The sequence below is a fragment of the Paralichthys olivaceus genome, chromosome 1 (genome assembly GCF_024713975.1).
Source record: "Paralichthys olivaceus isolate ysfri-2021 chromosome 1, ASM2471397v2, whole genome shotgun sequence".
In the NCBI taxonomy this organism is placed as follows: domain Eukaryota; kingdom Metazoa; phylum Chordata; class Actinopteri; order Pleuronectiformes; family Paralichthyidae; genus Paralichthys; species Paralichthys olivaceus.
In genome coordinates, this window is record NC_091093.1 from 21,611,148 (window position 1) to 21,634,230 (window position 23,083).

Sequence of the window (23,083 nt, forward strand, 5' to 3'; positions counted from 1 at the left end):
TACATAAAATTCATTAAAAATAAAAGGTTATTGTTAGATTAAAGATAAGAACTTATTCATATGGCCTGAAGAGCTTTTCAAAGGTTGTTCTATGATTAAAGACTCTTATAGATACTGTAAATCTACATTTAATAATTTAATATATTTTCTACCTGGCACACTCAAGGATCATCGACCTCTCAAGAAAACATTTTTGAAATGTTTTGTGGAGTGAACATGATATATTTACAATGCACTGGCGATTTTGTCTTTATCCAGGTGTTCAGAATTCACGGAAACCATCTCCAATGTGGCAGTTGACTCACAAGTGCATTCTTGTCTTCACACATTGGAGAAAACAGATGATAAAAACTCAGAGTAAATTACATTGAAGTCAAGAGGAAGCATGACTTTAGTGAAACCCAAGGCTCTATGTTTAGAAAATGAAGGGTTTTAAATATTTGACTAGTATTCTCATTTTAAGATGAGTTTGTTGGTATTTGAAAAAGATTCCACACTGCCATTGTGTTGTATTTTAATATAACTTTAATGTTGTTCAATAAGAAGACAAAATGTTCAGATGTGACATTGGAATTATCTCAACCTTTGTTGGCTTGATTTTTCCATTTTCTTGCCACATCTCACATAAAGTCTATTCCAACTGACTTTGATTGTTATAACCTTCATTACTCAAGGGATGTGAATGTGGGATGATTCCTGAAAGTATTGTGTCAGTAAGAATACACCCATGTTTTGCCATGTTTCCAAGTATTAAGACACTAAGGGCCAAATAGCTGAATGTTATCCAAGGTCAATAACTCTCAATGATAATTCCCTCGCTAAATATGTATTTTGGCCAGTGGAGAGCAATTCTCTCCTCATGTGTTGGCAAGCTGTAGCTGCTATCTGAAACTCCGAAGCCCTCTGTGCCGTCTGTTTTCCAAGTATACGGTCTTGAAATCACATAAAAAGACAACAGTTAAACAAGAGAAAGGTGATGGTTAAAACAGTGTTTATTATAGAACTCTTGGTTTCTGGATGTACAACTTTAAATTTCAGTCAGCTGGTTTACTTGATTGTATCTTAATCTTTCAAAATGATCTGCCCCTTTTTCAACATACGGTAGACTTCTCTTTCAAAGGCGTAAAAGCTAGTGTAAAAAAGAAAGTGCAGTGTTGACAGGATCCCGTATGGTTGTGAAGTGCTGCTGCTCTGTATCGGACAGGGTTTGTATCCATTAAGGCCTGAAAAGGAGAAGACCACTGAAGTCAGTCATTTAACCTCATTTTGATTGGGAAATCAATAACCACAATCCAGCAGCAGCTGCATACTGTATTATCATGTCAGTCAGCACTGGCTTACACCTGCCTGGAGGTAAAACACCATCAAAGCCTCCATGTTGTTGTGATGGAAAGGTTATTTAATCAAATTACATCATCTATGTTATTGTCTTTCAGCAGCCTTTAATTTACACTATCTTCAAACACTAATACTTATTATCAGTACAATCAGTCTGTGTTGAACAGAATTTATCTTTTGAGTTCAGATTTTCCTTTTTAGCACTTGAGTGGCTTTCTTTCACGAGCATAATTGCAGTTGACCAGATAATGTTTAATGTCCTATGCAGATATGGAGGAGTGAGAGTACAGAGTAATTAGAAGGGACAAATTGCAGGTCATTATGTGTGTTAGTAGTAGCAATATATTGTATTTATTTCCAGTGCCCTCCAAAAAGGTGGGAATATTTTAGGTGCAGACATGTTTCATCATCTCAACTCAAAGAAAAGATAATTGGTTGAGTAATACAAGAACAGGGCAGTTTAACATCAGCTGTAACTCTCCAGTTAACTAGTGGGCAAGCAAACCTTAACATTTAGCATTTAGAACCAGAGGACATGTATAAGGCTAGTAGTATGAGAGTATGGATGTATATTTAAAGAAAACAACAAAATGAAGACTTAATTAATTAATAATTTGAATTGGTATTTAAATTGCCCTTTTTCTTCAGCTCAGTCTCAACTCCAACTAACTAAAATTTTAAATCAAGTTAAACAGTCATGAAATGCTAATCTTCAGACTCTTGCTAAGATCCCATTGTTTGTGTCTTGTTTCATGTTTTTGCATTTGTCAGAACGTTTCTTTGATTTTTGTTTTTCTTGATTGAATACAGTGCAGCTCTGCTTCACTGTAAACATGTCTGCTACATGTGATCTGATTCATCACGCCATATGGTTTAGTCATATCACAGAGGGGAATTGTTTTATTAGAATGAGATAAGGCCATGTAGGGGTGTGACTGCTATCGCAAATAAAAAGAAATGTCAGCCAGCCAGAATATCCAAGCAGCAGAAAAGCCCCTAAATGCTTGATTGGAAACCATGACACGTAAAATGTCTGCAGCGTGTTTGTTTACAAAGGAGGATGGTGGAATATTTGACATTTGTGCATGGAGAGTTGTGTTATGAGCTTCCCCACAGTTATGCTTGTGCAGTCAGGAACATGGGATCCTATTAGCAAGGCTTCAGTGAGACTCCCCAGCTAATTCAGCTTTTTCTCTCCTCTGATTTTCTCTTTGTTAGATGAGTTAATGCTCCAGAGATCAGGTGCTCTCATGGAAGAAAGGCGTGTGGGGCGGATGACAGAGAATCAATAGTTTATGTGAATGTTAAATATAAATTGATGAATGTTGATGCCTCAGAAGTAACTTACAATGCAAAAGAAGGCACTAAAGTTAAAAATAAGAACTCAGCATGTGGTGTTTCGTTTAACTTGTTTTGTTATTTGGTCAAAACCGTAAAAAAGAAGAAATGTAAATAACATGCAGTCATCATGTTATGACTGATGCAGTCATCCCTCACCCACATTACTGTTCTCCAGGAAGTGTGAATTTTGTAATGGATGGAGTGTTAAGGTCAAAGGACTCTTCATTGCCGAGTCTTCACAGTTTACTCATTTGCAGTTGCCACATTTAGATGCAAGCGAGATGGCTAATGCTAGTTCCCTGAACCTTTGTATAATGTTGACACACCACAATGGCACAATCCCACACAGTTGTTATCACATACTAGCAACATCTGTTCTTCTTGACATGACTTACAACAATATCACATTTGCCACGTTAAATGAAAAAAACATGTTTTTAAAAGGATTTTTTCTTCTGTTGAATCGTCTAAAATTAAGCACAGTAACTACAAAATAATTTTTTTTTTTTATTTATCTTTGAATAAGCTTAACAAACATTTATTACATTTCATTTATTTAAGGTGTGTGTGCTGAATGAATGGCAAACACAGTAATATCAACGGAGCAGATGTCCTGGTCTCATGTTAAAGTTTCGTGCCTGACGTTTTGCGCTCTGTTCACATAATTCAATGTGAATGAAGCTTCTTTCAATATACTGTAACACAATATTTAATCATGGGCTCATAGGCCAGCTGCCTCGCTGGACAAACAAATAGTTTCAGTGAGAATCGAATGCAGAATGATGGTGGGCGCTCAGGATGATAATGTATACTAGTGTCTGTGTCTAAAACTTATGAATATTTTGTTACAATATGCAATCAGAACCTTTACATTAATCATTCATAGTCCTTTTGGCCCATTATTTTCTGCTGTTAAATTATTAATGCTTTTGGACTAACTTTCTTCACATAATAAAGTACCCATTGTTGGCTGCTATGAATTGCTCTTTATAGACAGAACCATTAAGTGCCGTTAGATTTAAGATATACAACAGTATGTTGTTCTCTTCCTCTTGTGCTTTTGAAGCCTTTTGTCCAGTTCACATTGTAGGAAAAGACATGAGATACAGTAAATGTCTGCATAATGACCAAGACTGCGTTTCCTTTCTGCCCCCCTCCTCTCCCCAAACCACCCATCCATCTAGAGTTTTTCCTGGAGCTTCTGGACAATTCGGAGAAGTCTCTCAACAGTATGTTCACGCGCACGTATGGGAAGCTGTACATGCAGAACTCAGAGGTGTTCCAGGATCTGTTCACTGAGCTGAAGCGCTACTACACGGGAGGTAACGTCAACCTGGAGGAGATGCTGAACGACTTCTGGGCCCGACTGCTGGAGCGCATGTTCCAGTTGCTCAACTCCCAGTACCACTTCACAGACGACTACCTGGAGTGCGTCAGTAAATACACTGATCAGCTAAAGCCCTTCGGGGATGTGCCCAGGAAACTCAAGGCCCAGGTCACCAGGGCCTTCATCGCTGCCCGGACGTTTGTGCAGGGCCTCATGGTCGGTCGGGAAGTCGCCAACAGAGTCGCCAAGGTGAGTTTCTTTTCACGTCAGCTTTAATGGTTGTTTAGTTGCTCAAATTTAAGTGAGTCTAAATAAAATAAAAGTAACATGCATCGAAAATATGATTTCAAATTATAACTGCCTGCAAATGAACATATCTCTTTCATAACTCTGGCTATATTTTATTAGTTTTTTCTACTTTGAATCTATTCTGTTTTCTGCTGCAGTGCTCAAAGTAAACACACAAAAGCTAGAGTTTGTTCACCTTCAACTTTTTGCCTCACTGTTCATACTTTAGTTTGTTCTGTATACTTAAAAACCTCTTCTGTGGATTGACCATCATCTTTTAGAATTACACTGCTTGAGAATTCCTTATTAAAAGCACTGAAATAAAGAACAAACATTTCTAATACGAGTAGAGATTTTCTTGAATGCTTAAACTTCTGGTGCGGGGGCCAGTGTTTCATTGTACATGTGGTGTGCTCAGTTCACTGTGCGCTCTTCATTTCAGTGGAATCACCCGCAGAGTCCAAAGCTTTGTGAAACAGGGAAGATGAAAGCATATTTCCCCTGAGATTTCTGATTTAATTTTATTTTAGTGTCCCTCTTTTACTAAACAGTTTTTCTTAATTTTAGACAAATGTTTCCATTCTCTCATCTTTATGTTGCCTTTTATTGTTGCTGCTGTTGTTGCTAATGGTTTTTGGATTGAGAGATTGGTTGATTAGTTTCTGAAAAATAAATATGTTTTTGAGAGCATTATCAAACACGGGAGATTAAAATGTTTTTAAAGGCTTAGTGGATATGTTTTCTAAATCTATGTTAAGCACAGAAAGTTATGCAAGAGCCCTCACAGATGTGTAAACTGTAAAACGTTATATAACTGTTTACTGTTTGTGGCACGCTGCAAAGCTTTGCTTTAGGTTTTTTTTAATTAATTTTCATTTAAAGGTCCAGTGTGTAAGAATTAGGTGAAAGGGATCAATTGGCAGAAATTGAATGCAGAATTACCCTCATGAAGTTTTCAGTAGATTGTTTCATCTAAATGTGAGGTGAGGGGTGTTCACTCGATATCACTAAATTCTACACACTGTAACTTTAATATTAATATGATCTTTTATAACTATAGTTTATATCCTAATCTATAAAAACATTTATGAACAGATAATACACGAGCATTGCTGGAACAAAATACTCTCTGCACACTAACCCTATTTTTAAAAACCGTCTTCGCTCATTATGGTTTTGTTCTAAAAATAGAAATTGTAATTAGCTATTTTTGATACTTGTTCATCTTCAAGTTTTATTCAATTAATGAAAAACCATTATGACGGTTTCCATCTTGCAAGTTGTTGACCCTACCAAAATCAATATTCTTCACCCTCTATGAGATACAAATGATATAAAACTGATTATTCACAAGTTTAAAAATGTCTTCAGAGTTCTGCAGTGATGTGATTCTTTTCATCTAATTTTTTAGCTTGAAACTCTTTGTCCCTTTTAGTTTAATAGGGGAGAAGAAAGTAGGAGAAAGAGCGAGGGAGCAAAAAGTAAATGAGATGTGCTCAGTATGAGAAATAACTTTAATCATTCTTATGTTGGAGCCTTAACTGACTCCCTGTGATAAGCAGTGGCCTCACTCAGACAGATCACAGAGATTCTACACTTTACTTAATGCGTTATATAAGAAAATGACTATAACTGCATATAATAAAAAATCGAGTATTGTATTTGCACTTTCCTTCGTGTTTTAATGTGTATTATTTAACCAGACAAAAAAAATTATTCAATCTTACACTGACTGCCAATAGATCTAAATGTACTTTGGATTAAACAATGTAAGTACCATGTAAACTACATATTAATGATATTAAATATATTGTTATAGAATAAACTCAATATGTCAAACTCTGATCTGTAAAGCTGTTTGTTTAGGTTGTTTTTAAAACCTTTTTTGATATCTATAATATAAATAGTCATGTCAAAGTCGCTTTATCTTCACACACAAGAAAAGGCTACGTTCACTCTTATGGGTTCTCTTCAGTAAACCAAATACTAAACCACTGCCCACTTTTATTACCATTGTGTGTGAAACTGAACCATCAGCGAGCCTTATTGTCACGCTCCTCGTGTACTCACTGTATGCACATAATTAAGGGGATTGTATGAATCTGCATCATGATAGTATGTCGATATGAGAGGGCTATATCCTCCCCACGCTACCATGCTGCCATATATCATCTCTGAATAGTCTGTCATTAACAGTTATTTCATTTTAGCCTTGCTCGCTCTGCACCAGTCCTCCGTGGCATAACCATTTTAGATGAAGGGTTAAAATCAGCACCTCTATACATCTGTCCCAGGCTTATAAGGCTCTGTCACTCTGGATCAAATCCCATATTCCCTGCTTCTTCATCAATTATGAAGAGGAGCCAGGAAACTGTGTGGCGTTGCTGAAGGCTGTCAGGCTGCTGAACAACCACAGAACTGGAGGTGAAAAGTTGCTTGACATGACAAATCACCTTGACCCAAGGATCACCCCGGTATTTGCTGCTTTCAGTGACACAAATCTACTTTCCTCCACCACACAGTCTTAGAGTACATTCCAATCTGTTACTTGTCAGGTGTGAGCACAGGACTCGACACAAGGCGCTTTCTGTTCAATTTCATATCCATAAGTGACTTTATGTGCATTATGGTAGAGTGCCACACTACATTACAATATCTCCAAAATAAGGGTTTGAGGGAAACTTGCAGTTTCTGTTATTTTAGCAGATTTCTGGAGCATATGTTGGTCAAACACACATCACAGATGGACTGCTGGGAAAAAAACACACTTTGCTGTGTGTGTTGTCATTTTTAACCTGACAGAAAAACTAAACTATATAGTATTAACAGCAAAGTCTTATATTAAAAATAAAAGCATGCATAATGTAGAATGCATGTCTGCATGCATGTCTCCACTGTAGAGCTGTAAAAATGTGTTGATTAATTGATTGGATGAACAGAAAATGAATATGCAAGTATTTTGATAAATGATTGATTATTGACACAGTTTTAAATGAATTCTTCAGATATGATTTGCTCCTATTCTCATTTAAAATGTGTCCATTGGTATGTGGCTCTATTACAAGTAATATCTTGATGGGGCTGGTGGTTCCATTCATTAGCAACATTCAGTGCTTTCACTCATGCCACCCATTATCAACCTGAATTTAATGTGATGTCACAATAGACCTTTTCATATTTATATAAATGCATTTATATAAATGCACATACAATGAAAAAGTCCATCGATTGAACAGTTGTTGGGGAAATCAAAAGAAAGCCAAATATTTCTGAAATCATCAAAAGATAATCGATAGCTTAATTGATAATGAAACTGATAATGAAAGTGACTTAAAATATTTAATATTTAATTATTCCTATTACATTAATGTTCAAACATCGCGTGAGTTCACTTTCTGTCTTATTTCACAACCTTACTTAGGTGATGGAGTAAGTTGTAATGAAATGTTTACATCGGTTTTACATTTGAAATATTTTCAGTCCATGTTAAAAGTTAAGATGAAACAAAAATCACCGTTGACCTCATACATATGTTTTGAGTTTAAGTACGTGTGGAGTATAAATACTGTATATGAACATTTACATTTGTCATCAATCAAAAGATTTCTCCATGACAGAATAAGCTGTAAAAGTAAATTAATGCAAAAAGACTTCCGACTTGGGGGAGTTAAACTGAGAAAATACCTACTGGTTGATTAGTAGTATTATTAAAAATATTGTTCTGTCTCTGCCATGGGTCTTTAGTCTAATTAATATGTGAAGCGTTGCATATGTCCCCTGGTGAGTTGATCTAACTCAAATAAAGAAATTAGATGTGATATTCACAAATCCTGCAGTTTTCACATGAAAATGTTGCTTTCAACCATCTGTCTGTTCAGAACAGCACTGATGATGATGAGCCTACATACATTATCACTGCTAACAGACAGTTGTGTTTGCACTGAAGTCAGAACAGGAGAGATATCACCCCATAAAATGGGATTTAGCTCGATTTACACTGAACAGTTTCCTGGACGTCAATCCTGGATTAAGAGCAGAATCTCTCTGGATTACAGTTTATGATGACCATTAAGAGATTTATCCTCAGGGTACTTAAAACACAGTCCAACCACATTAAGACCTGCTCAGAGAAGATTGCAGGGATTTGGACCTTTTGAACGTTTTAAAGTTCAGGCATTTAGAGTACTTATCACTCACTGCGTATACTCATGGGGAGCCGGCCTAGTCCGTAGTGCACATTTAGTCATGATGATGGAAGGAAGTAGGGTATTTTGCACTGAGGGATTTGTTTTTCCTGATGGCTTATACTGTCATGTTGATCTCATTATACACTCATTTCCTACCATGAACTGTCAGATAATTTTACATTAAGCTCCAAGGCAGTTTTTAATCTTTACACAACATTTACCTTAGATTAATGTTCTGCCAGATTCCTGAGCCCCTGCTGACATGTGAGAAATACCAGCATCGCTTCAATGTGGTTTTCTCAGTTTGTCTTGGGTGTATTTTTTTTTTCTCATCTACTTTATGCAGTCGCTGCCATACATCAGTATAGCCTGCTCACTGTCACAGTAAAGGGCATTCGACAGTCAAGCTCAGACAAATGTGCCATTCTGACTCAGTATTTTACCAAAAAGTAAAGGGATGGAAACATGCAGCATAACCTGAGCGGAGCTTCCATTTCCTACAATATCATATCTCCTAGTAAACACTATGGGTTCTATAGAGTATAAAGATGGTTGAAGTGATTCCTACAATAAAAGCCATAGAAAACAACAAGCTTTGTTGATTATTTTCAATCATCAGATCCTTTAGGTGAATAGCCTACATTCTCTAATGGTGTGTACGGCATTCAGTCAAATCAATCATCAAGTTTACTTCTGAGTGTGTATTTACCAAGCTGTGTTTCCCTGGTGAACTTCCCAAAAGTTACTAGTTAGTGGCTGTTTCTAGAGTCTCAGTCAAACATGGATTAATATGTAGTAATATGTGTATTAATATACAGACTGAGGACAGCCTAACCGAAACCTTACCCCTCCCCTTAACCAGGACCTTGGAAAAGATGTTTTGCCTCATTAGGACCAGACTTTGGTCGTTGTGTGGTCAACCGTTTCTGACAAGCTCAGTATTTAAGATGGAAAAATTCATAAAGTGGTAAATAAAACAAGTACACACACACAAACACCATTGACAGTGATATGAACATATGGCACTAATAAGAGGTTAGTGGAGGCTAAGCTTACTCATGTAAATATTGTGCTGAAGCTTCTTGTGAATTATTTGGTTTGGTGAATGTTATTAGGATGCAAACACTAACAGGCTGTAGTTATGCAGTGTTTGCAGAGAGTCAGGCCGCACCACTCAACCCACAAAAGTATGCGTTTATTAAACCACCAGACCTGCAAACCACAACCTCTCTCTCCCCTTCCACACACACACACACACACACACACACACACACACACACACACACACACTCACGGACTGAAGCCTTTAGATCTTAATGGTGACCTTTAAGAAGACAACAGCCTACATGTGTCCATCTATGGTATAGATTCTATACCATCGTTTTTAGCTGTGGTCCAGTGCTTCATTAATGATGTCTGTGCACAGAGCGATGTGAGACAGATGTTGGTACTTTATCGTTCTGTAATGCCGATCATTGACAGACAGGGCATCAGATGACCTGCACCTTCTGGTGAGAAATAGATAGAGAGAGAGAAGATGGATCATAATCACAGTCTTTCGTTATTTATAACTTGAAAAATGTAAACTGTTAAAATGTGGTTGAAGCCGTAAAGTAGTTTCCATCGATTTATAAAGTAATATGATTGATTCTGACAGTTTCTTGTCCACAGCTGCTTTAGTCTGTGGGACTCCTTCAGGTTATTAAATCCATGCAGCCATATGAGGCAGCAGGTGACCATGAAAAAAGAATTGGCCAATGAAGCTAATGGAGCCCAAAATTAGCAAATTGAGTGTAATGAAATAAAGAGAATTTATGAAAGAACCGTGAATGAGGTACCTTTAAGCTATCCTTCATGTGATTCATCATATTCAAAGTTCTGTATCTGTATTTGTGACTGACATGTTTCAAAACACACAGGTTTTACTCAGGGCAGAATAATAGATCCTATCTCTGTGAGAGTGTGGTCCATTCATATTTCTCTGCTGAGGTCCACCTCTACAGATGCAATGGAAAAACTTCTCTCTTATTTATTCTCTATCTGTTGTCTGTCTGTCTTTCCCTCTCTGTCTCTCTCTTTCTCTTTCTCTCTCTCTCTCTCTCTCTCTCTCTGTCTCTCTCCCTGTCTGTCTCCTTCTGCTGGCGGACCGCTCACACAGCTTGCCGAGGATAAGGCCTCAGCTACAGTGCTGTGACAGCAGATGGCAACTGGCTCAAAAAGGTTGGCACGTAATCGGGAAATGTGCTGCACCAAAGATGTCTCTTTTAATTAAAAGATTTTGATCTGTGGTGAACTGCAGAATGTTTGGGAAAAAAAAAAATGAGAGCCAGCATGTGGTCTGAAATACAAGGACATGATATGAAAGGATAATAAAGAAATATACTGTATACTGTGTACGCCCCCCTTCGTCTTATACAGAGAAGTCTAAAAGATGGAGACTCGGTCAGCCTGACAGCGAGAATGAGGACCTTAAGAACAAAACTCAAAGGAGGGGAAGTTGACAAAAAATAAGGAAAATATCCGTCCACATTTTTGAAAGAAAAGAAAACGTTTCTCATCTGTCTTATCTAACCACAAGTGACAATATGTCACATCATCTGACTGTACCAACCCAGATCATATCCCGTGACGACTTTTTTGCACCTTTATTTGAAGTGTGTGGCACCACATCTTTATTTAACAAGCACTTAGAGAAGCTTGTCAGCACCACTGTAGTTACATTTGTCCGGAGAATTCTTGGCAGCCACAGGAGACCTCTTTGCCCCTGACATTCAGGCTGGGCCGAAGACCTTTGGAGTCAGATGGAAACAGGGTCAGTGCTGAGTTTTAATCCAGGAGGCAGCACGGCAGATGGATAACAATGTAGCGTATGCAGGTTTTTGCTCCCGTCAGAGATTGCGAGTGCCTCGTGGCTGCGCTGTCCCAAGTCATCGAGCAGCGTGCGCTTGGCTTTTAATGTGTTTGCACTTGTCTCGGTAAATTAAAGAAACAGTCCCAACTGCTGCTCCAGACATGCCACATAACATGGTGGATGTCAGGGTGAATCAACGAGCCGATCCCATGCATCACCAAAGACAGACACTTGAGCTGACTGCCGTGGGTCGCAGGGGGCCCTCCGAGTACCACTGTGTCATTTCACGGAGGCACAGCTGCTCACATGTGGATTATTCTGTCAGTCTGAGACGTTCATTGATTTGACAGCAACAGATTTTTAGTGCAGCTTCTGTGGAATTGTCTTTGGCTCTATCTTGCATTTAACATGCTGAGTGGAGAGAGAGAGTAAAGTTCACCGAGAGGCACAGAAAGAGGACGTGATTAGTACAAAGTGCTGCAGACCGTGTTTTATTATCAATGACAACTTGAGTGCAGGCGCCGTCATGCTGGGCCCTGTCTGTGATTGTATTTACTGAAGGATTAATATTTATCTCAGGTTTACCAGTTTAGTTATTTTATACCACCTTGGTCTCCAAATGTGTTTGCCAACTGGCATCTCTTTGCTTTACAAAGACAAATATGTTTGTGAATCTCCAGCTATTTTTATGTCTTTGTGACACTGTGCTTGCAAAGTGTCTCGCCAAGAAATTCACAAATATAATTCAGTTGGACTAAAACGCACTGTTGGTTTCCAAATATCTGAACAACTGCCATGCCCATTTTTAAATATATAAACATTTCTAGCTGCACATGTGACAGCACTTTTAAATTATTTATGTGTACATGTGGAATTGAACAGTGGTGTCAGAGTCCAACAAATCTACACACTTCAACAACAAAATAGGGCAGTTGTCAGCACCTTCCACAATGACCCTCGCTGTGTGTGCATTTTCTGCTCTGGCAACCCTGTGATTAAGATGTGACTATGTTTAGGCAACATGGTTAAGGTCGGATCACCTTCATGGTTAAAGGAAAGCAATACTTTCTGGAGAGGACATGTTTTTTTTTGCGATGCATTACAATAGAGCTCGTTCATCACAAAAAATGTTTTCCATGTTCCTGAATCCTTGTTTTGTTGCCTCTTTTAACAAGCTAATTTTTTACAAGGACTCAATGTGCTCAAGCTTCTATATTAATGGGTTTTATCACTTAATGTTTGTATTAAGATGATGAAATATTTTCATTGTTTGCTTCATTCACTCATGAAAGTCAGCATGACTTTGATGCTCCAGTAAGACTGACCATTTAGCAACGGCTCATTAAATTTGATGTTTGAACTTATTTTCAGTTTTGATGTAATTTATATACATATTCAGACATCTCTGTATGAATGAGTTAATACTTATGATACTTAATCTGTTTAATTATGAATTAACTTAATCAATAACTGAATTAAACATTTTGCTTTAGGAATTTAAAATACAGTATTTTTATTGACCTCTGCCTCCAGTGAAATGTTTAAATTAAAACTCTGTGACATATTATTCCACACACATTTCACACTATGATGCTGTTTATACAGCTCATGTGTTACTCATAACTGCACCTTCTGTTTAAGAGCCGTACAAACGTCTTAACCTGTGAGAATCATCCCATCTAACTACTCCACTCATGAGTTTAAACTTTAATGAAGCATCAAATTTTATGAGCACATCAATTGTACAAATAAAGACAGTTAAACGTAATGGAGTACAAATAAAACACATCTCTCTGAAAACTAGTTTTACTGTAAGTGTCACAAGAAGGAAACGATAGGGAGCACTTGCCTACAGTAAATATGATGTCTATATAACAAAAACCACACAGAGTTGTGTTTTACATCTCACTGTACGTGATAAGCAGCAGCTGTGCTTTATGAGCTTTTCAATGAAAACATAAACTACTACATAAACCAAATGTAGACAAACAGGATGCATATTTCACAGCAGAAATGATCTTTAAACTCTTAAAACAAAAGATCATCTGTCTTGCAGAATAGGATTCTTGACTTGACTCCTGTTTGATCTTCTTTTTACACGTCCACACCAGCAACACTTGTGGCCACAAGCATCGTGTTTTCAGGTTGACCATCCGTCCGTCCCGTTCTCATGAGCGTGATATCTCAGTAACATCCTGAGGGGAACTTCTTTAGATTTGGCACGAGCTTGGTCTCAATGGTGAACTAAGTAGATTTTGTTGGTCAATGTCACCTTTACCGCATGAAAGTCTTTTTTGGTGATAACTCAATAATTCCCACTTGAGCCAAAAGCTCATGATAATGTTTTATTACTCAACACTTTAGTTCAGAGACACAAAGGGAGATTGTGTCCACATTTCCTGAAATTTGTACATTTTGTGCAAGGTTGTAATTTGAAATAAGTACGGTTAGAAAAGCATGAACTCAGCTTTGCCATTTTGTAAAACCAGACATTTAGTGTAAGCAGGCACATATTGCTTTTAAGCAGATTGTAATCTGATCTACATAGTGACAGATAACTCCTTGTGCCATTGACACTAACGGCTGTGGAATTGAGTAGGGACACTGGGAGACCAATGCAGTCTTGCATCCATGTCCAATCAGTATGAAGCAATGAAACCTGTCACAATAATTATGACAGAACTATTGAGACGGTTTTGTTGGCGACAGCCTCTCTGTCCCAAAAGTGTTCCCCTTGATTGGCCTTGGTAACTTGCAAAGTCATTGTCATTTCTCACAACTTCATTACTTGGTGACATGAAGCAATTTCCATCGTCTATGCTCTTCCCACTCTGTTACCCCTAAAGGGAGTTCACGCCATATGTGCATGACAACACCCTGTTGGATAGACAAGGTGATGCCTTCTTAGAGCGTCTCTCAGACAGATCGCTCATTAATAAAGTGAGCCTTATCATTTTATCATAATGATTTAGTTATCTAAGATATGTTGGATTGTTGATGTCGGATTCAGGTGAGGATAACGGCTCCAGACTGTGGCCTTCATGGGATGAATTTAGAAATGGCTCGCTTTATTATTGCTCAGGCTTATTAATCCTCAATAAAGTTAATGCTCACATCAGGAGTCTGGCTGACACCTTCAAGCTGCTCTTTCAAAGCAGCAGGGTAATGAGTAGGCTGCTGTTTATGTCTCACCCCACTCTTGTTCAGAACATTCAGGCACTGTATTCAAGTGTAAGTCCATATTCAACCATGTGACTATGCTTATTTTAGACGTTACTTTGCAGATTAGGAATTTACATACCAAATATTTTAAAGGCTTTTATAATAAAACATTTCAACATATAATTAACTACCCAACATTAGTAAATGCTTAAACATAAATCAATTATTTATAACTAAACAGTTTAATGTGCTGTAATGTTTTTTTTAACTTTTAATACATTTTTCTATTAATACTTATACACATCCTTAATACTATTAATACCCTTATTTGGATAGTTCAGACTCGGTTCTTATCACAGTTGAGACAGTATTAAACAATAGAAGGGTTGTTTGCAGTCTTCACCTTCTTTGGTGTTAAAACGACCAGAATTACTTTTACATAAAGTCAGGACTTGTACTTGTACCTTCACATTTATATACAGTGTTACTGCTTTTTGTTAACCAGAGGGTCTGAATAATTCCTTCAACGCTGCATAACTCACACACACCGACTCACCAACAAACAACAAGCTCTCCATGCAGCACTTTAACATCAGATGAGTAGGTTAGTGTTTTAATTTCACTCTGTGTCTGAGAAATCTCTCTCACCACTCCAACCCTCGTCCTGCTGTGAAATATTCCATCCACTCAACTGTAAATAACTTCTAACAAGATTATCAGATTATCCTTCATCCAGGGCCACTCTGCGACTGCTGGGCACAGTCACTGCAATAATGTAAAGATCCATGTAAGATAATCAGAAGGCACCACATTTTCAAACGGCTTCTAAAGCTCAAGGGCAGCCGGGAACCCTTTTGCTATATTTGCAGTGGAAATATATTTCTTTGGTTGCCACTAAAAAGCCACATTGGATATAAAGAGTATAGTTGAAACAGGTCTATAGTCAAGAAAAGTCTCCCTGTGTTCTTTTCTTGTCTGTTAAATTGGCTGTCTAGAAACTGGGCCAAGTTTAATTGAATTGACAGAAACAGATTAATCCCAAAACTTTTCTCATGAATAAATGCTGCTCTTTATTGGACAACCAGGAGAAAAAGTATGATGGGTATTAAACTGTATTGAATATTTGCTGTGTTTTGCTGATGTGAAGTAGATGATACATTATACTACATTGATGCTGGTGTTAATCATACCAAAGCTAGGCAATAGTACATTTATCTAATGAGAGTATTCCGTAGTCATCCTGTTTTTGTTTTATGGTTGTAGTTTAAACTAGATTTAATGTCCATAGCGACCTGGCCGGGGCCGAGCCCAAGGAGAAAAACAAAAGGCTCAAACTCTTTCCTCTGTCACCATAGCAAATATATTTATATGCAAATCAGCCAGTGAAATAAAATGATTCAAATAGCGTGATAGGAAGATTTTATATTTAATCTGTGGGGTTTGAGACAAGGACGGTGGAGGAAGGGAGATTGCTGGAGATGCACGGGGATGAGAGTGGAAGTCCAAGTCTAATCTAAAAACTGTCTCATCCCTGTCTCAGTTACAGAGGATGGATGAATTGCATGTAGCAGTCGCATTTAACTCGTGGATTTACACGTGTGAAGCTGATTTTGTCAGTGCAGAGAGAAAAGTTGACTTGACTGAGATCTAAAGCTTAAAGCTACATGTGAGATATATCTACACCACAAGCTGTTTCAATACATTAATGAAGAGAGGTGCAGATTTTATGTTGGGTTGTTTCTATAAGGTACCTAAAAATGTGTCCTTACAAAAGTCCTTAAATGTGTAATTGCAAGTGAAATGTCTTTTCTCCAAAGCAAACACGGTGACTGGCGTATGCTCGCTTCTCTGTCCAAATGTGGTTATCGCACCTGCCTGTTCCTTCTGTTTGTCTGCGAGTGTCTTGTCCGGTTTTCTCTCCGTCTGTTTCTACTGAATCCGTCTCTCTGTTTGCTTGGTGTTTGTTTCCCTGCGTCTGGCAGCGTCTTTGGCTTCCTCTCTCCGTCTGCTGCATCTCTGTTTGCTCTCGGTTTTCTCTATTTGTACTCGATCCAGCTCTGCCATTCAAACGGGGAAATGTAGGAATGAAATGCAGAACAATACTTTAAGTAAAGCAATCATTAGCGGAACACAAGTATTTAATAAAGGGTTTCTAACACAATGTAAAGTAGCTGTGAGCAGATGTGTTTGTTATTGGTAACTCCTCCTATGTGAGTGGAAGCTGATGTAGTGAATGACAATATAATATTCATTCAATCATATAAAATACAGACTTCATAGGATAAATAATAATTACTGACAGATATTGTGCATTAATAAATCACTCACTTTTCTTTTCCTAGTCATTTCCAAGATGATGTCCCAGTATCCTGACTGTGAAACTGGTCCAATCACATGAACCTTGTTTGGAGAAAAACATTTCCTGTATGTTAACTGCCTTCCCAGACTGATGTAAACAATTTAGGAGAACACATACTAGCGGAAGACATGCAGCGACAGAATCGATGGCTAGCAACCTGCTTTAATGGCCTTCTGACAAGACGTTGCATGATGTCAGTGGCAGATTGCTAATGTCAAAGATTGTTTGTTTGATCCTTGTTGCCGGCTGCCAAGAGGCAGTGGAAGCAAATCCACTAATAGCGTGCATCTCTGTCTTTCCCCTCGCTTCCTCTCCCTTATTTTCCATCTCATCCCTTTTCTTCTTTCTCTCTCTCTGTCTCTGACTTGCTCTCCTTGTCACTGACACACACACACACACACACACACATAGATGGTCTGGTCATTGGACCAAGAAAAATCAAAGACAACCTTCAATGTTAAAAGCAGACTGAAGCTGTGTGTAGTGTCATAGCACAGCCTCGGATGTTGCCATGGAGCTACAAATGCTGGTGCGCTGATGTTTTCTTTTCTTTTCAGTTTCCTCCCACTTCAGCTTCAGCAGCATTTATATCACTGTGCTTTGTGCTTTTTGTCTCCAGCTGCATTACTATGAACAAAATGCAGATTAATGATAATAATTTGACAAAGAAAGTTGTCAAATATCAAATGAAAAACAGGAAAAGGAATAAATCTTTCTTAGAAGAAAAACTACGAATGTAGCAAATCATTTCTCAGTGACAACTGAAAAAAATCTAAGAAATGAAAGGAAAAGAAAACAATTGAAGTAACTTATTTGCATTCATCTCATGACTGACCTGAAAGAGAGATCCCTCCTGTAATAATCTTTAATAATAATAATAAATGCTGATAATAAGCTTCAAAGCACTGACTCCTAAACCTGCTATAGTTCGGTACTACCCCATATGCTTGGGTCCTCTGTGTGGATAATGCAAATTGAATGTCTTGATTACAGTCAAATCTGTTGCATGAAAGAACATTTCATCGCATTTGTTAAAAAATATTTTTTAACCATCTCTTCAGTTGTTTTTTTCTGTGACATGTAGCTTTGTGAAAGACGTCCTTCAGTTGGCTGCTCCTTCTTTCTAATATACCACTAACCAATCTGCGAACCTTGCACACGCTGACACTCGAGCTGCCTCCAGAGTGCAGGCTGGACAAACTCTAAAGTCAAGCATGAACACAGAGGCTGACAGGCCAATTATCAGATGTATCTTCGTTCTGCATCAGACATGAGAGTCCTGTTGCTTTCATTCAAGCTGGTATGACAACAACAGGCACAGCCTTCACAGGAAATCAAGATCGACAGAGTTGTAAAACTCATCTTGTCATACGGTTTCATCCGGTGGGTTTTCACATTTCAAGCTCCAGAAGATGTTTGTCAGATGTTGACTTTTACCACCCTGAAGTGTCCAATGGGAAGAACACTCTTTACTGTGGTTGCTTTATCTGCACTGAATGTAGTTTACAGTGGAAACGTCATGTTTACCTGATGTTTATTAAAAAACAGAGAGTATGACTTTTGTGTTGCAACATCTTTTTGTTTTATCAAACCTCCTCTCTCCAATCCTGACCCAACTGAAGAACTTGTCTTTGTTTCTTAGGTGAATGTCGCTCCTGCATGTGTCAGAGCCTTGACCAAGATGCTGTACTGTCCATACTGTCGCGGCATGCCCGGGCTGAAACCCTGTCACAACTACTGTCACAACGTCATGAGGGGCTGTCTGGCCAACCAGGCAGACCTCGATCCTGAATGGAACGTCTTCATCGGTAAGAAAAATAAATAGATTGTGATTAAAATCGAGCGCTACTCTCATTTTCCTTTTGAAATCTTTCTAGGTGTGTGTCTGTCAGTCTTTGTGCACACTTGTACTTCGAAGTCTGCATGTTACTTTTCCAAATGTCTTTGAATAGTCTCTGTGGGAATTCAGGATGTGCTGTGTTAGATTCAGCTTTAAAGGATTTACAGAGACAAAACTGAAATCTTATTTGTGCAACCATTCCCTCTTTTTTATTCTGACTGAAACACTGTGTGCTTTTGCTGGCGCCCTGGCATAGTGCTTAAAGCTTTGGTCCCTGCTGTTCGGGATTGATAAAGGAGAGCAGATCCTAGGCAAACACATTTTCTATAGTGTTTCCAGCTGAGCTCAGTGAGTAATATAGCACTTCAGTTAGGCTGTAAGTAGCTGGCTGCTGTAAGCCCTCCTGTTAAATGGATACAGAGGAGGCACATAGAGTGTTCCCTCTGGATCTTTTGTAGGCCGATGCTTTATTTGTTATGTACCCCAATCCCATCCTCCCACCCGTGCTAACAGATTTTTTTTTTTAAATGGGGCGACAGAATTTTTTTTAAGAGACATCCCTGAAGACCGTGTGTCAAGTGAACTACACTTCTAAGCTTTTGGCTGTTTCGTGACAGGCCTGTCGTTCGAGAAACCATCAGATGACGTACCGCTCATTCTCTCCGATGGCATGTCTGAAGTCTCAGATCAACACAGGCCCCCATGCACTGAATGAAATGTCTCACAGCTTTATGACATGTGTTAAAAAGTTAGTGTCTTGTTCGGTTGTGAAGAGGCAAATCTATTGTCGCAAAGGGACGCTGCGCTTGACAGTAATGGGAAAAGCTGTTGTTGCAGCATACTGATGAATCTGGTTAGACAAAAACACCCTTGAGGTGTTGAAAAAGTGGATTTTTAATTTAAACCAGTTTTTGTGCAGATGTTCCTTTTTTACTCTTGCTTTGTAAAGACAATGTTGTTGAGGGTATAATTAGAAATGTTGAACACAGGGGATGTTTATTTTCACCATGAAAGACTCATTTTTGATGTCTACTGACATTTTGTATTCATTATCTGTTGCTAAAGAACTTCGATTTGCTTACCATGCAGCTCGCAAGAAATATTGATTCGCCTTTCAGAGACAACTTCTAAATGTATCACAGGTCAGTTCTCACCAGTGGAGCACATCTTTGCATTATAGAAATTTATGGATTGAGCCTGTGCATGGTCTGTCACTGTCATCCCTTCAAATCATCACTTATTAGAGAAGGTTACATTAGAGATACGACCTTCAATTTTTTAAGAACCCTCAATGGCATTTACCTGTGAACTTCGTCCACACTTAAATGTCACTATTGACAGCATTGATTGGTAGGACACAGGGGACGGAGACGAGAGGCTTTTTTATTTAGTTTAAAACTTCCACAGCGAGAGAAAAAAATGAGAAGATGTCTATTAACCGTGTAAATCCAGCTAAATCTTTTATGGATTTATGCAGTAAATACAAATGTTTTATTGATAATGAACAAAGCAAGAAAAATAATTTCGAAGTCTGCTCAGTTCCATAGAAAGCGAAAAACAAAACCAAATAATGATTTCCACCCTTCATAAACAAAACTGAGTTTACATCATTTTTACTCAAGTGGAACAAATCAAAATTTAAAAAGGCCATTTCAACACAAAGCAGCTTGACTTGTTTTGCATTTAATCAATGTAAACTAAACATATTCAAAAAATTACAGTAATCGAAATAAAGAGGAATTCCAAACAATTCTTGTGCAGGGAAGCTAAAGCAGTAACAGTGGAGAACAACTTTAATAGATACAGTTCATACAAACACAAGCAGTTTGGATATTTACACACTGCAGCTTCTTCAAGCATCAGAGGGGAGAGAAGAACAAATGTGCCAGGGCTGTGTTTATTCCTGTTCTACACTGAAACAGCAGTGACCTTGGTGAGTACTTTGATGTAGCCTATATACAATGATCCAAACGGAAAAGAATAATAATCTCAGCATTCCATGCCATGTGTTTCAAATCTTCTGTCTGGGTACAGTAGATTACAGGTTGTAAAGGTTACTGTGATGCCTTTCAGACTGCAGATGGTAGACAGACTGTCAGTGAACAATGAGTATAAACCTGAGGGAGGATGTAATTTACCTGTTCTTACCTGTGCTGAGTGATGTTCGGCATCTGACTGTAAAGTGTGTGTGTGTGTGTGTGTGTGTGTGTGTGTGTGTGTGTGTGTGTGTGTGTGTGTGTGTGTGTGTTCAGATGTTCAGGGAAGGAATTCATGGTTTGGCCAATGGATGATACCAGACCATCAGTCACCTGCCATCATGACAAATTTACCCAGCTCTGCATCATGACAGACACATCATTATCATTTTTCTTGTCAGCACCTTGTTAAAATACTGTCTGAGAGAAGGAGAGAGAGTGGTAGAGAGGGGAGGACTCGCGCTGTTATTTACGCGCCACTGTTTTTCAGGCTTACTCCAGGATCAATGGCATTTTGGACTGGCAAGTGACATAATTAATTCAGCTGCAGATGGCCAAAATTAATGGTAGATTTTAATTGACTGTTTGATAAACAGGTGGCACAGTGGTAAAGTGGTTAGCGCTGCCTCCTCACAGCGAGTGGCCGTTCTGTGTGGAGTTTCCATGTTCTCCCTGTGTCTGTGTGGGTTTCCTCGAGATGCTGCGGCTTCCTCCCACATTCCAAAGACATCCAGGTTAGATTAATTGGCAACTGTAAATTACCCGTAGGTGTAAGTGCGAGAATGAATGATTGTTCCTCTCTATATGTCAGCCGTCAGACGTGATAGACTGCTAACCTGTGCAGGTTGTTCCCCTCCTACACCCATTGTTAGCTGAACTTCCTTCCATCTCCCCTGTGACCCTCAAAAGGATGGGTGGGTGGGTGGGTGGGTGGATGGATGGACAGATCATAAACTCCTTACAAAAAAATCTTTTGTCCACAGCCTCTCAACTGCTCAACATGGTAGAACTGTTAAACTTTGGATTTCTCCACATTTTAAAACAAGGGGCTGTAAGACCTGGTGTCAGAGTGGCCAGAATGTTCCAGAGCAGCGTTAGATTGAGTAAATACATCATTAGATTAAAGAGTAAAAACATCTATTTGATAGTTTAATACATAGTTAAGTTGGTCAGTGGACCGTCAAAACATCCACAAAGTTTTTACTGGCCCTGTCGCTGACATGCCTGTCTGTCAAAATGTCATGAACTTCATGTGTGTACACGTGTTACAGACATTTGTATTCAGGATTCTGTAGTGGTTTGTCTTTTCTCTGTTAAAATCTCTAACACTACTAGAAATCCCACAATACAAGCCTAACCCATTTATTTTGGTTATGCATCTTCTCTCACTGATCACGCAGAAATGAAAATGATTTGCAAAGTCAATGATGGAGTATGGGAAATAGATTTTTAATATCAGCCCATAAATCGATCGAATAAAAAAAGATTCGATCTCTGTAAAATGGTGGTTTAAGTGTTAAATATTTTTGTCAGTGTATATGAGAATGGAAAGGCAGACAGGAGGAAGGAAAGAGCAGCATGGCTTAGAGAATGGTCACTTCTATTTTAATGGCTTTATAGTGGATGTTATGAACTCCTGGCCTTAAATAAAAGGTGGCTTGTAAACCATTGTATTCCCTGCATACACTCGACTGTGCCTGTGAACACATTATTTCTCCCCTAATTGAGATATAGGCTTCAGTTGTCCTCTGTTGAGTCCTTTGACACCACAATGTAAGCAATCCTCATTGATTTTATTTGCTCATTTCTTTTTAATTGTGTGGATTGTGTCCCAGTGTAATTGGACCTCCCCACAACCCCACAACCCACCAGTCCAAGAGAATTCAAGCCAATATATTTTCTGTCCTCCAGGAAGGGCTTTCTGTGACGCCTGTGAAATAGTGAAGATGAACATCCTGCCAGTGTTTTACTTTTAAACGATATGGATTGCTTGGCAGAAACCAAGCCTGCTTTGCTGTATGGTGTAGCCTTCGAGATGTGTGCTCACTCACATCCACATGCTTGAGGAGTATTCATTATACTTTAAGATTCCTTAAGTATGACATAAAAATACTGCATCTTTTAGTTCAAGAGACATTTAGCTTACATACTCAAACTGGCTGAGAATGAAGCATGATGGTCTCAGTAACAGACGTGACAGGAACAAACAAGCCAGCAAGTGGGTTTCTGCCTGTCACTCTGCTGAAGGCTGGATGACTCACTTAGCCTCGTGGAAGTGATCTCCATATTCTCAGCATCATCAAGAACCAGTATCTTTTCTGTCTAATTGCGACTGGCTGTGCAGAATCTGCAAAAAGCTGCTTTTCTGTATATTGGCCAGAATGATGCAGCTACACTGTATAAGCAAGCAACTC

At 38.5% G+C, this 23,083-nt stretch overlaps 1 protein-coding gene across 2 annotated transcripts in view; it reads left to right on the top strand.

Annotated features, from left to right (window-relative positions):
- The window catches only part of LOC109624774 (glypican-6-like), a 116,204-nt gene that overhangs the window by 56,368 nt on the left and 36,753 nt on the right, over positions 1-23,083 (top strand). For both annotated transcript variants that reach the window (XM_020079679.2, XM_069525227.1), the window contains exons 3-4: positions 3,864-4,255; positions 18,496-18,661. In XM_020079679.2, coding sequence (XP_019935238.2) covers positions 3,864-4,255; positions 18,496-18,661 — 558 coding nt within the window. The remainder of the gene's footprint in view (positions 1-3,863; positions 4,256-18,495; positions 18,662-23,083) is intronic.